This window comes from Leguminivora glycinivorella, chromosome 15 (assembly GCF_023078275.1).
Source record: "Leguminivora glycinivorella isolate SPB_JAAS2020 chromosome 15, LegGlyc_1.1, whole genome shotgun sequence".
NCBI lineage: Eukaryota > Metazoa > Arthropoda > Insecta > Lepidoptera > Tortricidae > Leguminivora > Leguminivora glycinivorella.
The window spans coordinates 21,945,767-21,965,304 of NC_062985.1; the positions used below are offsets into that span (position 1 = coordinate 21,945,767).

The 19,538-nt window shown below is 36.4% G+C and overlaps 1 protein-coding gene across 1 annotated transcript in view; it reads left to right on the forward strand.

Moving 5' to 3' along the window:
* The window catches only part of LOC125234272 (acetylcholine receptor subunit alpha-like 1), a 475,879-nt gene that overhangs the window by 331,231 nt on the left and 125,110 nt on the right, over positions 1–19,538 (forward strand). The window contains exon 3 of the mRNA XM_048140490.1: positions 4,719–4,922. Coding sequence (XP_047996447.1) covers positions 4,737–4,922 — 186 coding nt within the window. The 5' untranslated portion in view covers positions 4,719–4,736. The remainder of the gene's footprint in view (positions 1–4,718; positions 4,923–19,538) is intronic.

Consider the following 19,538-nt stretch of genomic DNA (forward strand, 5'->3'; position numbering starts at 1 on the left):
TATTAAACCTTACCAGGGACGTACGATTTTTGTTTACACGCTTTTATCACTAAGCACAGAGCAGATGTATAGCCACTTATACTTTATAGTTGGTTTGAAGTTTTTTTTTAATAATCTACACAAATTTCATTTAGCTTTAGTTAAGTCAATGTTCAGCTTTATTTTATTAATGTTTTAGTATAATTATCTAGTAGTAGTAGTAAATACACTTTTGTAGGTAAATAAGTAACAAACAGTAAATAAATAACAAATATTTGTTCAGCAAAATATTGATTTATTTAGAATTATTCAATCGAATATAATACCTATAACATTAAACACCTCTCAATTTCACCTAATTAGGTATAACCCTAAGCTTAACGAATGTAACCATCCCTCATGTATATGATATAATATTATAATAAAATAAATTGGGCATTAGCTCGTGTGCCGCTGATTTTAATTCAAAGTAAGTACGGGTTTCGGCACACACGCCACGCCTTCAATTACCTACGGAACTGGCGCCGGTGCAAGCGATAAGCGGAGACCGATTAGCATAGGAGCAAGGATGACTCATCTTCTGACTTATATCGTTATCATTTAGAGGTATTATGTAATACCTCTATAGTAACAGGCGTCCATAGACTTCGAATACTATTTATCTACGTACGATCAAGAAAATTGATTCTTTAGCAATTTGCGCTTCAAGTACATTTGGTTGACACAAATACTTATACTAAGAGCTGTCAAATATAAAGTGAACCATTAACTGCTAAGGAATCAATTTCTTCAACCGCATAAATCCGGATCTTACGAGGTCGTAGGGGGTAACAAATTTGGGTGGGTGATCCGGAAAATTGCGGGTCACAACTGAATGAGGCTAGCTCAGGACTGGGACCTAGTGGCGTACTATAAGACAGGCCTATGCTCAGCAGTGGGCGATAAAAGACTGATACTCGTACGATGAACTAATTGTTACGCCGTGTCTTGCGTGGGCGACGGTCGCGCGACGGCGATGCGACGCATACGAAATCAAACCTTATCGATATGGAAGTATGAGACGCGACGGCGACGGTCGCGCGACCGTCGCCCACGCAAGACACGGCGTTACACTTTAGATCTCAATGGGTCGAATTTTATCCATAAGGTCACATCCACAGATATAAGATAACATAAGATAAATACGACCTTCAAATCTTCAAGAAAAGAGCGTACACCCATCTTGAAGGCCGGCAACGCACCTCCAACTCCTCTGGTGTTTCGGGTGTCCATGGGCGGCGGTGATCGCTTACCATCAGGCGACCTGTCCGCTCGTTTGCCTCCTATCCCATAAAAAAAAATACAAAAGTCTTGACAAAGAGTACCATTTTGTACCCTTTGACTTAGAAACTCTAGGTCCATGGGTCCCAGCGCGAACAAGTTTTTCACAGAAATCGCAAAGCGTCTGGTTGAGGTAACTGGTGACCGAAGAGCCGGCGACTTCCTCGCACAACGTATCAGCATTGCGATACAGCGAGGAAATGTCGCCAGTATCATTGGTACAATGCCTCAAGAGCCTATTTTAGACATCAGCTAGCTTTCAAGTTTAGTCTTAATTTCTAATACTTACATATAAGTAAATATGTTAATGTAAATAAATAATTATTTTAACATAAGATTAATAAATAAATCAATACAATATCGACTTAGTCTTATAAGTTGCACCACAGCGCCAGCGGTGAGTCTATTCGTATTTAATCTTGAACTAAGCCGATTTTCATTCGAGTAATCCCCAAATTTCGCCGACCGGCTAAGCTAACACTCGTTATTAACAATAATTAACGTGCTAACTTCAAAAATATTTTTCAGTAATTTAAAGTGTTTATTAATTTTCTTATTAGAAAAGTCATTTAAAATGAATTTTTGCTTTGATAAAATTTTATTTTCGTTTTTTTTTTTGTGAAAACCAATGTTTATTAATCAAGATATCGTTCCTAAGAGAAAAATCAGAGGATAAGCAAACTAAGTATGAAGAGATATACCTGCATACCTACACTTAGTATAAGGGAAACCAAGATGATTTGTGTTGTGAAAGAGACGTGTTGTGACAACGTCGATTATTGGTAACTTATTAACTATCAGCAATTGTGAACTACAGCGCGCGTTTGCTAGCCGGAGACTTGAACTAAAAAAACCTGCGTAGCTGCGAGCTGGCTCAATAATTTAATTTCCAAAAAAAACGATGTTGTCACAACTCACCTCGGTGTCCCCTACTTAGACAAATTGTAAACTAAACGGATAATGTACCAACTGCACCGCAAAATTTTCAAAATGTTAAACCTCACGAATTACTAGTAAAAAACATTTCTCATTTTCCGTGTAGAGAAACTAAATTAAATACGAGCGAACCGCGAGCCAAATAGGATATGCCTTGGTTCGTTTAAAAATAAATCATAAGGCTTTTATATGAGGAATCCCGGTTATCTCTTACGTAAGATGTAGTTTGAGAAGCAAACTTTACAGTGATGTAGACGAATATATGCGTTTAGAGGTTGGATTGGTACATTCAGGTATTTCAAGTGAGATTACCACATATACTGAATCACACGATTCAGTCAATCTCTGTAAGAATTTCCTATAATAATGTTTATTTATTTAAAGTAGCAGATAACATTTTACGTGTAGATACTGTACGAGTCCTACACATGCGAGTCAGCAACACAATCCTGCAAAATATTAATCTTAAGATTCTGTGATTACTCACTATTCTTTTTAATTACCGACCTTAGTTTAACAAAGCCCATTTTTATGCCACAAAGCATTATGCTTTTATTTAAAATAAGGCTTCAAAAACAATAGTGGGAGACATAGCATTCAAGCTGTGTACCTTTTCCATTAGCATAAAAGGGTAGGACTTCCCAAAGGGCTGTGGAAAAAATTGAATCTTTGAAGAGTAAGGCTTTTATGTTTTTATTGGGAAACGTGCCGCGTCCGGGAGGCTGGTGGCTGGCTTTTGAGATTTTGCATAACATGTCAAAGTCAGTGGGGTTTTGGGTAAAGTGCATGGGTTTTGGGTGAGAGAGAGTTAGAAAAAATATACACAAAAAATATTGAAAAGTAAACTTGAGAATTGACGTATCAAAGTCAGTGCACTTTTGTTGGGGTTGAGCGCATAGGTTTGGGTGAGCGAAAAAAAAAATTGATTAAAATATGGGAAAGAGAACATAAGAAATTTTAGAGAACGAATTGAAAAGAGATATAATTTAACTAAAAGATCAATACATAAGGTAACTATATCATTGATACGACCTAATTCATAATTTTATTATAATATTCATATTCTGCACAAGTAACTGAATTCGTATAATCCTGATATGTAAGTAAGATGTTACAAAAATTTGATACTGATGGGGTAGTTTCAAAGTTTCAACGAAGATGAAGAATCAAACGAAGTCTGTACAACATGTGAACGACCAGCGAGTAGTATCATCACGCACACACACACATACACACACAACAACGACAACAGATCTGTATGAGCTCAATGAGCTAAGAACTGCAACACGGTCGCCGACGGCTTGTCCGCTCTCTGATATAATATGCTCTGAGGTCAAAACGTTATAAAAAAAAACTACCGAGACTTGAGGTGCAATCAACCTTATTATTTTCACGTTAGGGTCGTTATAATGGGACGATATAATTGAGGTAGAATCTCTTAGAAATGAGGCAGTCTATTGTTTTCTCGAACCACTATCTTATCTTTTGTTCTGAGAGCAAAAAGCAATATGTAAACAGATACATTAAGATGAAAGATTAATTACGCTTTGTATAGTTTGCTCCTTGTTTTGCTAATAAAGTTTTTGATCTTGCTGGTATAATGTTATTATTGATATATTTTGTTTAGCGTGAAAGGAATATAAGACGTATAAATAAAATAGCTAACTCCTGGTGCAATATGATTGGGTGGACGTATTGAATTAAGATAAAATGAGTGAAATTAAGAATGAGTTAATAGGTCTTAAAGTATCGAAAAAGTAAGTGGAACTCGACACAAAACAAAATTAACTAAGTATTTTTTTTTAACGAGACGCCTGTTTGTTGCAAATCGTCATTACATATACTACTAACAGTTGAATTACGATTTGAAATACTTTGTCACTTTCTGTTTGATAACGACGCAAAAGAGATAGAGAATATGTTTAGTTTAGAATTTTAGTAGCCCTCAATAAAAAGGCCAAAAACATTTTCTTAATTTGTAAATGACATTTTTTTTATTCGGCGATCGGACTAGTCCCGCGGTACTGGGTTCGAATCCTGGTACGGGCAGTTATTTTATTCACACATCATACAGATCAGAAACAGAAACATAACTCAGAAATAAATATCTGTAATTTGTTTCTGAGTTATGGATGTTTTCTATGTATGATTACAAGTATTCAACTGTTGGATGAGAACTGAACTGTATTAAGCTAAGTTAGGGTTTATATAGATTACAATGCATACATGGATATAGAACATATTATTTAAATTAGTCTATCTTACCACTACACCATGTGTAAAATTTACTTACTTACTTAATGCGATGGCTCAGCGACCCAAACTAGATCTTGGCCTCCGACACTAAATTCCGCCATTTGCTCCTATCCTGTGCTATCTGATGCCACTCGGTTACTTGAAGATCACACAGGTCTTTCTGGACCTCATCGATCCATAAAAAAAAATGTGTCATAATATTGATTGATTTATTTTGGTTGTTCCAGGGGTGGTGTTAGCCTAAGATGGTGTTGGCGCTGGTGGTCGGACTCCTGTGCGTGTGGAGTCGCCTGAGCGTCGCCAACCCGGATGCGAAGCGCCTGTACGACGACCTGCTGTCCAACTACAACCGGCTGATTCGGCCCGTGGGGAACAACTCCGACCGACTCACCGTCAAGATGGGGCTGCGGCTCAGCCAGCTTATCGATGTTGTGAGTACCTAATATAATAATATTTCAGCCTGTGTAAACCCCATTGCTGGGCTCAGCCCTCTGGTGAAGCACAGAAGGGCAAATTTTAACCGACTGCTTACTTTCTTGGCTCAAAATATAACTCCTACATAAGACAGTGCAGCGCCACTTTCAGCCAACTTATCCATATTACCTTCAACTACAGCTGCCGGATGGCAACAACTCAGAAAAATTTATAGACAAAATAAATGGGGTTGCGGTTCTGTCTTGTAGCTTATCAATGTTGTGAGTACCTTGTACTTAAATTAATTACCCACCATTCGTTCGATCGTTTACGCCATCGGATTGTATAGTCTAAAATTAGTTTGGTATGTTATAGTGCATCGTTATGCTGCTTTCCTTTCCGTTAACTTTAAAAATAAGTATCATCTACAAATAACACTTAACTTGCATAGATTTCAGTAGGATAAAAATGTATATTTAAAACAGAAAAGGATCAAAAGTTGAACCCTGTGGCACTCCGAAGGCTACCAGGGACTTCGATAATAAATTGTATTCTTATTGAGAGATAAAATATCTTTAAACCGAAGTTTCTTATGATAAACTATTTGCTTAGTTCTATTCAGTAGGTACAATCAAAAAAGGTCAAGGGCACTAGATTTTATCCCATAACGGTTTGTTATTTCGTATAAATGTTCATGATCAAGTCAATGAAATGCCTTAGCCGTATCGAATTATTTATATACAATTCCAATAACAACTTGAGCTCATTTACTAGATAAAAAATATATAGTTATCTGTGTTTTTAGAACAACACTACTCTGAAACTGCCCAAAAGTCAAACAAGAATCTCATAGTGACCGTTGTAAGAAAAAAGTTTTATTTGAAAAGTTGAAACTCCCTTGAGCTCACAATATCTAATTCCAAACGTTTTCTGCCTTGAAATAAATGCTGACTGCTTTGAAATAAATCACATTTCGATCACAATTATCTGAACGCAATCTATACAGCAAAATAATCTTATTCAAAAATACATTAAATTAAGTACACCATAATTTTCCACTTATGAGTTTTATATTTAACCTGTTCCTTTGATCACCCCATCATCCTAAGTAGAAAAAAATCCTCATTGTATTTTTCAATTATTATTGAAACTCATTTACAATTGCTTCAATTGCTAAACGCATTATCGAAAACGCTTCCATATTTAAATAAGTAATCAAAACAAAATACCACTCGCAGGATTACTTGCCCGATCCCCAATTACTTACCCGGGCAGGTTTGAATTTCATTCATAACTCGTTCGCGTGCCCATATAGTTTCAAGTACGGATTATCCCTCGATTCCCATTCTGTTTTAGCGATTTGAAGGTTCTGATCTTTCATATGACCTTGAACTTCGTAACAATCAAAATGTAGTTTGTAGTCTACAGTCGTCATTAAATATATCAGAGCTGTCAAAATTGTCACAAATATCGTAACACGCCTCTATTGTCAAGACGTTAGAGCTCGTGTTCCGACATTTGTGAGAGCTTTTTGGCAGCTCCGATATATCTGATGGCGAATGTACAAGGTTGATTGTTAAATCAAACGTGCGGTGAACATCGGAACAAGTGCCATAGTGAGTATAAAATCCAGAAATTTTATAATCACAGAAAATATTCTCTTTGGAAACAGGAAGTTCGATAAAATTGATCTACACCGTCCAGACAGAAATTGAAAGTTTCGTCTGTTATCGTTACGTTTGTTGGGCACATTCAACGGCCGTTCGAAATTGATCATGTTTTTGTACCAGGTACAGGGTAGCCTGTATTGTAAGTTCAGAAAAAATCTACAAAAAAAGATGTTTCCACAATCTACAGTGACAGTTTTATACCAGCAACACCTGTGCGTTTTTTCACCACAGTGACATTGACACTTGACACTGACAATTTTGTGCCTATTTCTGGGTTGATATGTAACATTGTTACCTAGCGTGAATATTTCCTTGTTGAACAGGCAATGAATAGCGTATAGTGTCACTGCCGGGCGACTATTGTCACTGTTGTGAAATCGGCCACTGGCATAGTAAAATTGTCGGCTACCTAATGATTCTCCGACAATTTTTTAGCCGATTATTGATTCGCCGACAACGATTCGCCGAATGCCATTTAGCCGAATAATCAAACTATCGCTGTCACTTTTGGTCGAATAACGTTACGTAGAATCTTGGTTCGCATACAGTTCAGTTCGCTTCTGTGCAAATTAGCCGAACTATTATTGGACACTTTTCATTTAGCAAAGTAATATTTGCGTTTAGGCCACGTTTAGTCGAATAACGTTTCACATTTTATACATTGTTAAAATATTTTCGAATGAATGACTTACGTATCGCTGTTGTAAAAAAATTACGCACTTATAAACACTTTTTTTCTTACATACATAAATACATAGAATCACGCCTGAAGCCCATAAAGGGGAGGTAGAGCACATGAAGCCACTCTTGGCAAAAAGGGTTAAAAGAAATCCAGATTGTGACATTGCAGTGACAGTGCCACAATTTAACCCATATCCCACAGTCGACTTCCACGAAACCCAAGGGAAGAAAGTCGGGGGGGGGGGGGGTTGTTGAACAATGTATAATGTGAAATTCTTTTCGTTGCGGTAATAATTTACATACCTATACTGGCAACATTATATTCTTTAAGAAATTTGGTGAGTTGAAAACAACAATACATAATTTACAAAAATGAATCCTTAGAATCAGAACATGATGATTGATATAAATAAGTAAACGACATAAATGTGAATTACTCTTACTAACGATCTAACAACTAGATTTTCGAATCCGCAGAACACTTTGTACGCAAGCTCCAGGCTTCAGCCAACTCACAAAAAAAAAAACAAATGATCACTCGACCTATTGTCTTTCGACCAATTTTGTGTCGGCCAATTTTTACAATTACTAAATGATTGTTCGACGAAAAGTAAATCGGCGTATTAAATTTCTGCCTACCGATTCCGTTAACGAACGAACATTATGCGACATGAGAATCTTCCAATCGTTATTCGGCCAAAACAGACGTCGGCGAATCGTTGTCGGCGTACTGAAAATCGGCGTATTTTATTTCGGAATATCAATCGGGCACCAAAATTGTCATTGTTCCCAAGATGAAAAATCAAATTGTTCAAGCGGAACCGTAGCCATATCTTTAAGCCCTTCATTAAAAGGGTTCTGCTCACGGGTCTTATTAAAAACTTGTGCATTCGGCTAACAAGGTTTACTTCGACGTTAATTGTGAACAGTTTCCAGTTTGTGCTGCTAATGGATTGGGAGCTGCAGTGCGGTGACCTTTTAGCTAAATATTATTATGTTATAAACAGTTTTGGGTTTGTGGTTTTGTACTAGAAGTTTTCGAATTGTTTTCTGTCTCGACGAATTGGGATAGTTTGGATGTAGGGTAAGAAAACATCAAAATTCTAGCATTAGAAACTGTTCGTCGATATTTGAAAATATATTTATCTATCATTGTCTGTAATGTAACTCCTTTTAAACTTTACCTTAACACTTAGTTACACAGCATAATTGTTAATGGACATTAATAAATTACATCCGTTGAAAGTAGCATTAGACATATTTGCTAAATTAAATTAAATTGCATTTAGGTAGGTACAATAGGTACATTAATATTCAGTTGTTCTCGCTGTCTGTTCATTTCATTTCATTCATTTCATTTATTTATTCAGTAACAATATACATTGTATTTGAATGTCTACTTATTATATAATCCTTAATTAACAATACACAATATTTACAATAAAATAAAATTACATTACTACATTACATTAAACAAAGCTAATCATCATCAGAATTTGGTTAGAACAATGTCATTATATATCCTTTATTCATCTTTCGTCTTCTACATTATATTATTATTATGTATGAAATTATTGAGATCATTAAATTATTGTACAATAGGAAATTATCGTTAATTATCTTTATCATCAATGAAGTCTATCACAGAATAGTAACATCTTTTAAGAAGAAACTCATTTAGTCTTGCATTGAAAACGAGATGATTGGTAATCCATACTAATATTATAAATGGGAAAGCGTGTGTGTCTGTTTGTTTGTCCATCTTTCACGGCAACACGGAGCAACGAATTGACGTGATTTTTTAAGTGGAGATAGTTGAAGGGATGGAGAGTGACATAGGCTACTTTTTGTATCTTTCTAACGCGAGTAAAGCCGCGGGCAAAAGCTAGTAGTTTTATATTCTACTGGCAGTCTACTAAACAAGAAGACGCTCTGATAACATGCTGCATGTTTCACAATGTTCAGTCTCGGCTATTTGACACATCCTTCCTTCTAGTCAGCATTCTGCTCATTCTGGCTTTCATAATGTTGCATAATATTATGTTGAACAAAGTCCGTTAGAAGAACGAGTATATACATGTAAACAAGGCACTGTCAAAACCTTTAATCGCAAAAAATGTTCTGTCATCTACTCCTTGTGTTATGTTATCTACTCATTGTTTTAAAATGTTTAGTTGTATACTACGTCGTCCTCATTTATATGTACCAGTGAAACTATAATAAATTGTAATAACCTCTCTATATTATTATGAACTACTTTTTTTTGCAATGAATTGAAATAATTTTCATCCACAATTACTTGTAAAATCATCCAGTCATAATTTGGAACACCAAATCGCTCCGTCCTAATTGGCGACCAACATTAGCATAATGGATTCCAGTGGTGTTTTGCCGGCGATCCGTTTTCCCTGCTGACGTGTAACAAAACCAACTATTATCTATTTTGGAACTTTAGTCATATCAAAACCAACTATTATCTATTTTGGAACTTTAGTCATATCAAAACCAACTATTATCTATTTTGGCACTTAAGTGGTATCGGGATCAGTGTAGCGTATGTGTTGTAGAAGTCGATTTATTGTGGGATTTGGATTCAATTGTGAATGGGAATCACGATTTTGCTTTCTTTCAACTATGAATTGTTAAGAATAGTACTGAAACTCGTGCAGGTTTCATGAGCTCTGCCTACCCATTTTGAGAATACAGGCGTGGATACGTAGGAATATAGGGAATATATTTATTGTTATTTGAAAAAATCAAAAGTAGCTACGTAGCCACATACATTAAAAATAAATCCTTTAAAACAGCTTGACAAAAAAAATTAAGTAAGTTAAAAGTGGCAATATAATAGTGCCTTCCCGTTTTCTCACACATCTTGGTTTTAAATACTAGACATATGAAGAAAATAAAAGTGGCAATACCTGTATCAATATTTTTGCCAAGCTGTACATTTTTTGTTGTTATTTTTTTAACCATCTCTTTTATAGTAAGTTTAAGCAAGTTTAAGCGCTTAATCTAGCCGTTTATAACTGTCCCGAGGCCTGGGCCCGGAGCAGTCAGTTAACTGCGAACTTCATAACTATTGGCAGCGCCCAACTCGTTTAACTAAGTCCGTATCGTCCCATTGATAAATAACCCGCAGTGCAACTCGGATGCGTACCGAGCTTGAATAGAGCGGATTACGAGCGGTTATAATTATGTAATCGAAAATTTCCATTCAATTTTGATTATAACCTCTCCATAATATTAAAATTTTGGAAATACCCCCGACATAGTGGACCGATTTTCATCAAACATTCCCGACTAATTCGGCTTTCAAACAAAAAAAAAATCTAAATCAGTTCATCCGTTCGGGAGTTACGATGCCACAGACAGACACACACACACAAAGACAGGTCACATTTATAACACCCCGTCGTTTATGCGTCGGGGGTTTAAAATTGAGTCACTAAGTCACGTCATTAACGTAAAAATGTTCGAAAAACTATAAAATTGTATTTTGATACGCCGTCTTTAAAGTACCAAGATAGTTACATTGATGCAGCCCAAGGCCGTACTGTCAGGGTCGCCATGTGGTGTGGGACGTGTAAAAACACAACCAATTGGTTATAAGTATGCTCTGGATATTGCTGCTAAGTGTTTATAATATGGCTATGTGAGGGTGTATGTGGCTTAGCGCACACTACATATCCGCAGCTCCGAACTTGTTTAAGTAAGTCCGTATCGTCCATTGATAAATAACCCGCAGTGCAACTCGGATGCGTACGGAGTTTGAATGTTCGGGTTTATTCGTAGACAGCGTTTAATGATTGAACATTTTCAGTCAATCAAAATGTAGAATACTTTGCTAATCAACCAGTGCTCAAATTAATGATGTTTGATAATGTATGAAAAAGAACCATTTCTTTTTTCGAATAAACAAAATCGATACCTACACCAGGTACCTACTTTAAATATCCTAACGATTTGTCGAATTTAACAGGTATAAAAACACGGTGTAGGTATAAAGGGATACACAATAATATACATACACATACTATTTATACGGTGTGTATGTTGATCTCGAAAATACGCAATTTGTTAACTAATACGCTAAAGTCGACATCACCATAGAAAACGAAATATCGATTTCTTAATATTTTATGGTACATGAATGATAGCGCCAACGGTGTTTGCAATAAAAGCGACAAATATAATAAATTAGGCATATTTTAGAGAAATTGAAAATTAATAATGAAATTGGTTCCTTCCATTTAAATAATGAATATTCTGTTTCTAAATAAACGACGAGCACTCAGCATTGTCGTCTGATTTTAATGTTTTGAAATGTCTAATAGATTGAAATAATACAGATCTGTGTCAATATCAATACATTTAATTTGGTAAAATATTCAGTTGAATGGTTTTCGATAATGTATTGTAGCATTATTGTATTATTTTAAATAATATAGCATGTTTTCATGCAGGAAATGTCCGAAAGATAATTCTATTTTATAAAAAAAGTATCATCATCATCATCATCATTTCAGCCATTAATCGCCCACTGCTGAGCATAGGCCTCCCTTCGTGTACGCCACTTATCCCGGTCCTGGGCTAATCTCATCAAAAAAAAAAAAATACTTTATTTTTCTTTTCATACAGACTATTCATTCATTCCTCCTTGCGTTATCCCGGCATTTGCCACGGCTCATGGGAGCCTGGGGTCCGCTTTGACAACTAATCCCAAGATTTAGCGTAGGCACTAGTTTTTACGAAAGCGACTGCCATCTGACCTTCCAACCCGAAGGGTAAACTAGACCTTATTGGAATTAGTCCGGTTTCCTCACGATGTTTTCCTTCACCGAAAAACGACTGGCAAATATCAAATGACATTTCGCACATAAATTCCGAAAAACTCATTGGTTCGAGCCGGGGTTCGAACCCGCGACCTCCGGAACGAAAGTCGCACGTACTTACCGCTCGGCTACCACTTTCATACAGACTATATACTAAATAATAAGTAACTACCTACTTCAGAAGTTATGAGGGAACAAATGAACATAAATACATAAATACTTACCCACATACTTACATACGGGTAAAAATCATATAACCCTCCTTTTGCGTTGCCGTAGTCGGGTAAATATAACTAAGTACCCTTAATGCCGTTTCTCAATTCAGCATGACTGCAAATTGTAGGGAAATTTCGATAAGAAAAACATGTTCAGCAGAATTATTATGATTATAATGAAAATAACTAATGCTACCAAAGGAGTATATTTATTTAAATACGATTAAAATACGAACTACTCGCACCATATTATTACAAACTGAAAGAGAATAATAACATAAATTAAACAGCAAATTTTAATTGAAATAACCGGTTCGCAATTACAACCGTATGAAACCCGACGGTAAAACTAACCATTGTGTCCATTATTACCCATTTACATAATTGCAGCATTACATTACAGCACTTGTGCAACAAACAGCACATTCGCTTCATAATCCACTTTTGTCCTGACTGTTTCACAAACGTTAGTTTTCGTGACTAATCTAGTTACAAAATGTGACGTTTCTGCTTTAAAGTGTCTTTGTTAGGGTTCCCTAGTCAGCTAGGAACCCTTGTAGTTTCGCCATGTCTATCCGTCCGTCCGTCCGCGGATAATCTCAGTGACCGTTAGTACTAGAAAGCTGAAATTTGGTACCAATATGTACTATATTAATCATGCCGACAAAGGTGTAAAATAAATAATTTCAACCCTAACGTGTGATATAATTTTGGATAGGTATTTAGACATGAATAGGGGTTTACCTAACATCAGTTTTTATATTGTTAATATTTTCAGAGATAATCGCTCCGAAAGTAAAAAAAATGTCCCCCCTCTCTCACTTTTGAACCATACCTTTAAAAAACCGCCTTCAAAAAAAAGCGTGTTACAAAACACGGAGAAACTAAAAAGCCAAAAATAATAAACCTTCGAATTCAGATTTCTTATCGGATTGCAATAATCTAAACACCCAAATTATAAACAAATCAATTATTTTTGTAGTCGGTACCAGACCTGTTCGTCGCCTTGCTATTTCCTGTTTGCCCTACCCAACCATACGCAGGCTGGTCCCGACTCCAAAAATAATTGATTTGTTTATAATTTGGGTGTTTAGATTATTGCAATCCGATAAGAAATCTGAATTCGAAGGTTTATTATTTTTGGCTTTTTAGTTTCTCCGTGTTTTGTAACACGCTTTTTTTTGAAGGCGGTTTTATTTTTTGTTAAAAAGTGAATTTATTTGTTGATTTTTAGTGGTTCCTAGTGATATTATATGTATCAGTCCGAATATATGTACAGTAGTGAAAGAATTGTCCTTTAACTCCTAACCATTGAGGAGTTGACCTTCCATCATCAGCTCAGCCACATAAAATTATTACCATCAGGCGCAAATACTGGTGCACCTTTGAAAAATACACAAAAACATTACATGTGCCTATAACATTTGAAGAGTTCCCTCGATTTCTCCAAGATCCCATCATCAGACCACGACTTGGTGCCAATGGGACCATCTCGGGGTTATACCCGTTCGATCAAAAAAAAAATTTTGAAAATCGGTCTACGATTCTCGGAGATATCGAGTAACATACATACAAAAAAAAAAAAAAAAAAAAAAAAAATTCAGTCGAATTGAGAACCTCCTCCTTTTTTGAAGTCGGTTAAAAACTATGAAAAAAATACAAAAGTAAAACTTTATAAAGAGTTTCTAGGAAAATTATTTTGAACTTCATAGGTTGAACAGTTTTTGAAAAAATACGGGAAACTACGGAACCCGCTTACACTGAGCGTGGCCCGACACGCTCTTGGTCGGTTTTTTGTATTGCGATTGTCAGTGTGTTTTTTAACCGACTTCAAAAAAGGAGGAGGTTCTCAATTCGACTGAATGTTTTTTTTTTTTATTATTTTTTTGTATGTATGTTACTCGATATCTCCGAGAATCGTGGACCGATTTTCAAAATTTTTTTTTTGATCGAACCGGTATAACCCCGAGATGGTGCCATTGGCACCAAGTCAGGGTCTGATGATGGGATCCTGGAGAAATCGAGGGAACTCTTCAAATGTTATAGGCACATGTAATGTTTTTAGTATATTTTTCAAAGGTACACCAGTATTTACGTCTGATGGTAATAATTTTATGTGGCTGAGCTGATGATGGAAGGTCAACTCCTCAATGGTTAGGAGTTTAAGGATAATTATTTCACTACTGTACATGTATTCGGACTGATACATATAATATCACTAGGAACCACTAAAAATCAACTGAGCTGATGATGGAAGGTCAACTCCTCAATGGTTAGGAGTTAAAGGATAATTCTTTCACTACTGTACATGTATTCGGACTGATACATATAATATCACTAGGAACCACTAAAAATCAACAAATAAATAAACTTTTTAACAAAAAATAAAACCGCCTTCAAAAATAAGCGCGTTACAAAACACGGAGAAACTAAAAAGCCAAAAATAATAAACCTTTCAATTCAGATTTCTTATCGTATTGCAATAAGCTAAACATCCAAATTATAAACAATTCAATTATTTTTGGAGTCGGTACCAGCCTGTGTATGGTTGGGTGGGTCAAACAGGCAATAGCAAGGCGACGAACAGGTCTGGTACCGACTACAAAAATAATTGAATTGTTTATAATTTGGATGTTTAGCTTATTGCAATACGATAAGAAATCTGAATTGAAAGGTTTATTATTTTTGGCTTTTTAGTTTCTCCGTGTTTTGTAACGCGCTTATTTTTGAAGGCGGTTTTATTTTTTGTTAATTTATTGGTCTGATGGTGTTTGGGAAGTCGTTTTTGTATTTTTTGAATGTCCTGGATACGATTGTCGCCGGCGGCGATGAACCGAGTAGGTAGATTGCGCGTTTGATCTTTGTTAGCTTAGAATAACATTACAGGGGAAATGCGAAAATAATTGTGAAATATTTCGTTTGTTCGCTATTTAGATTTTTCACCGTTGTTTTCAGATGTAGTAAAATATTGCATCTTTATCTCAATACCATTTATGCCTTTCTACTGTGTTCAGCTGAATACTGTTTCAGTTTTAATAGGAAACAGACACACAGCCACATTTTCTCGTTTAAAATATTAGAGCATGGATTTAGATATACGAAGATAGTGAAGAAAATTGTTTTGATAAAAAAAACTGTTAACTACGAATAAAATAATATCACTAAGGTACATAGGGGCAAATCTCGACTGGGGGACAATTGTTACTAATCAATTTTTTTCATTATTACACTATGATGTTGAGTTCTACATGTATCCATTGAACGCGCCTACCATATACAACCGGTGGACACTCTATTTAATAATGCAAACAGTGTAAAACATGGAAAAAATGGACCAGTTACATTTGCCCCCCAGTCGAGATTTGCCCCGCTGTACCTTATATTTTAGAAACGCAAATAATCCATCCTTATAACTTAATCTCAGGATTTGTCACTGCAATTTCCAATTTTCGTTTAGTTTCAACCCCTTAATTGCCAAGAGTGGCCGTGTCATGAGCTCTGCCGATCCCTTTTCGGAACAAAGGTGTGTTTATATATATGCAGTATCTTTTAATTAGTAGGCGCCCTCCAGTAGTAAGGTCTAAAACCTTTCCTAAATCTTAGTAATAAATAGTAGAATTGATCATTAAAATACGTTTAAAGTTCAATTTAGGTATCTCGGTAACTAGTTAAGTTAATCCAGGGGCGACTCACTCCGCGATCCTTTCGCCGCGCTACAAGCACATGCCGGCGGCCGCGAGTTCGCGGCCCATTCAGTGGCGACGACCTTCGCGCGGCGCAATAGAATTCAATGTCGTCTGCACGCGTGCGGTCCGTTTGTTAATGTAGGTACGAATTTAGAATGGCGGCGTTTTGTGAACATCAAAGGAGTGAGCTTTCTGTACTTGTACTATTATATATTCTGTGGTTAATCTCAAGTAAATGACCTATGAAACTAAACTGTAAATTAATTAATAGTTAAACCTTACTATTAATCCTAGTTTAATTAAAACATTAATTTATTCATCAAGTCAGTTATGCATGAGATTTTGAGATTAAATACCTGCGGGATAAACTGATTAAATCATAGTTTGGGTGTTTTTATAACTACATTGTTAGACTTGTTTTTTATCATGCAGAAACGTCTGCCAGCCATATTACATATTTTTAAATTAAAGGAAAAATTGAAAAATTCACACCTCCGGCAGTACTCGAACCTGCGACCTCTAACCTTACCGGGACCATCACGCTGCCAACTGCGCCACAGAGGCCAGAGGTCGCAGGTTCAAGTCCTGCCGGAGGTGTGAATTTTTTCATTTTTTCTTTAATTTAAAAATATACATTGTTAGAATTATGTTTTTTAATATTTCTGTGTGTGTTTCTGTCTGTTTGTGAAACTTGTTGAAGAAAGGATACACTGAGAGAAATTTGCATTGTGAATTTAACAAGTTCGACTTGTTGCGGTTTATCCGTTTGAATCAGCCAAACGTATGTTTAAAACAATATGTGTCAGGTTGTTTTTATAAAATCGACTTGTTGAATCAAATATATTGCCGATTCAAATGAAAAGTAGCTTGTTGTTTGAACCAAAGAGCACGTAGGCGCTATTTTAACCAAAAAACTTGTTCAACGAACATGAAAACTGGTTGTATTTTCTCTCAGTGTATGTTTCTTCCCTATTAGGAAGGAGCATAAAGGCACTTTTCTGTTCTAGTACTTTATTTTGCCAGCATGAAATATTAACGCAAAGAAAAGAGTTTGCACATAATAATAAAATTATAATCTATGAAAAAAATATCGATTAAGTGCGTAATATTTTTACCACACATGGTAGCAAAATTATTTCCACCTTGGGTGTTAATATTGAATCCCTCACTACGCTCAGGATTCTAATCAGGAATCCCTCGCTACGCTCATATTTCAATTATAGAATTCTTAATTTTAGAACAAAACGGGACTTAATCGCGTAAACACTTACATTTATATTAGGCCCGACGTTTCGAACATCACATTATGTTCGTGGTCACGGGTAGACTGGCGAGGAATTGCATCAACATCTTCTAGCCGCGCGAGTTTCTCGAACTACCCGCACTTGTTCTTGATTATTCACTTTTGCGCTAGGGTTGTCACTTTGCCTACACACAACACTCACGACATCAGCCGGTGTGTCCCTCGGTGTTTTTTCACGCTTACATTTGCTAATCACTGGATTCCACGAAGAAGAAATTCCCTGTCCCTCATTTTGGTTGAAATTTCGATGCTTCCTAATTTCAATCGCTTCACGTACTTTTCTGCTGTAGAACAGACGTTCCGTTGATAGAATTTTGGGACTATGGAGCTCGATCCAGTGGTTTGGTCCCGACTGTAGCAGATGTTCAGCTACCGCAGACTTATTAATTTGGCGGTTTTTGACAGCCGCGATATGCTCCTTGACCCTTACCGCTATTGTGCGTTTGGTTTCTCCAATATAGGAACTACCACAGCTGCAATCTATCTTGTACACACCTGGTGTCTGATACGGGATAACATCCTTTGCTGACCTAAGTTGCCCTGACACTTTGGACATCGGTAAGTACACGGTACGTATAGAATACTTCCCTAGTACCGTCCCGACCTTGTCCGTCACACCTCTGACGTAGGGCATAAAAGCTGGTCGCCTTGGAACATCTGGATGCTTCCCCTCGGCTTTCGTCTAGGCTGTCTACTGTGTAATCTGTACCCATTCTTTCTAAGAACCCCCTGAACGTGTGACAACTCACTCTCAAGAAATTCCGGGTCACACAAGTCACGCGCCCTGTTCTTTAAGGAGTTCACGACGGACAGCAGGTGACGGGGGTGGTGATGAGACAGAGCGTTAAGATATCTGTCTGTGTGTGTAGGCTTCCTGTAGACAGTGTACGCCAGAGTACCATCCATCCGACCTACCACTTTTACGTCCAGAAAAGGTAAACTGCGTTCCGATTCCAGTTCATATGTAAATTTTACCCTTGAATGAATGGAATTGAGATACTGGAGTAGTTGCTCAACTTCTTGTTTTCCACCTTTCATGATACAAAAGACATCATCGACATATCGCTTCCATAATTTCACTGCCCATGGTTGCAGGTCTATGTTAGTCTCAAAATGCTCCATCCAGATGTTCGCTAACACCGGCGCCACAGGGCTGCCCATAGCAACTCCGTCAATCTGGAAAATTATGAGTGCAAATCGTGTTAGTCTAAATCAATATATAGAATTCTTCGTTTCGTTCAGGATTTAATTTACGCCCTCGCCGTAAATATGAAATTTTGCGCCGTTGTAATACAATCTACCTATTAAATTAACAATGACCGTGAACAAACTGAAATTTCAGAAAATGAAACGCCATTTCAACTTAATGGCAACAGAAAAATTTACTCCACGGTAGTGTTTCACTCATTTATATTAGAATACTCGACAAAGTTTGACAGTTTAAGTGCTAATAAAAATATCGTCACTACTTTTAAAAAATCTCGTATCTCACGCTGTTCCTCAAAGTTAAAACGCAGTAAGTCTATATGCATTCCATACATACTTACTACAATTTTATTTTCATTGACAGACGAAGATACAAGTTTTTTTAAAAGTAGTGACGATATTTCTCGCCGAATAATGCAGATACTATAATGGAAGTTTAAGACTATTTTATATGGCATTCTTATTCATATTTAAATTGAACAGTTTAAAACTTGTCTCAGAATCACAATATTAAACATGAATACCCAACATTTACATATACATTGGCACTAATCATAAAAGTTTGACAAGCCCGAATTGGATAAATCGTTTGTCCATATCCGGGCCGTCACATTGAAAGTAATAATAGTTATTTGTTTTACAAGGGGATATAGTTTCTGTTTGGCCGCGTATTGGGACCGTGCGCGACGACACGCTACGTGACAGGTGACCATTATGGACAATATTGTCGCCGCTGTTAAGCGAGAACTAAGTAAAAATTGTGAAAAAATTAATGAAATCTTGTGTTATTTTACTATATTAGACAATTTTGGACGATGGTGGTTACAACATTATCGCCAATAACATTAAAATTGTTGTTTTTAGTGAGAAATCAACAAACTGGTGACTAAAACGGGGTTTCGTGCCATCGCTCACGAAATCATTTTCCAACCTAAGACGATGAATAAAGACAAGAAATTGGTGCTAGCTGGGCATTTTCTATAGATTGAAGACTTTTTTCCACAATTTGTACCTATGTGCAATAAAGTATAAAATAA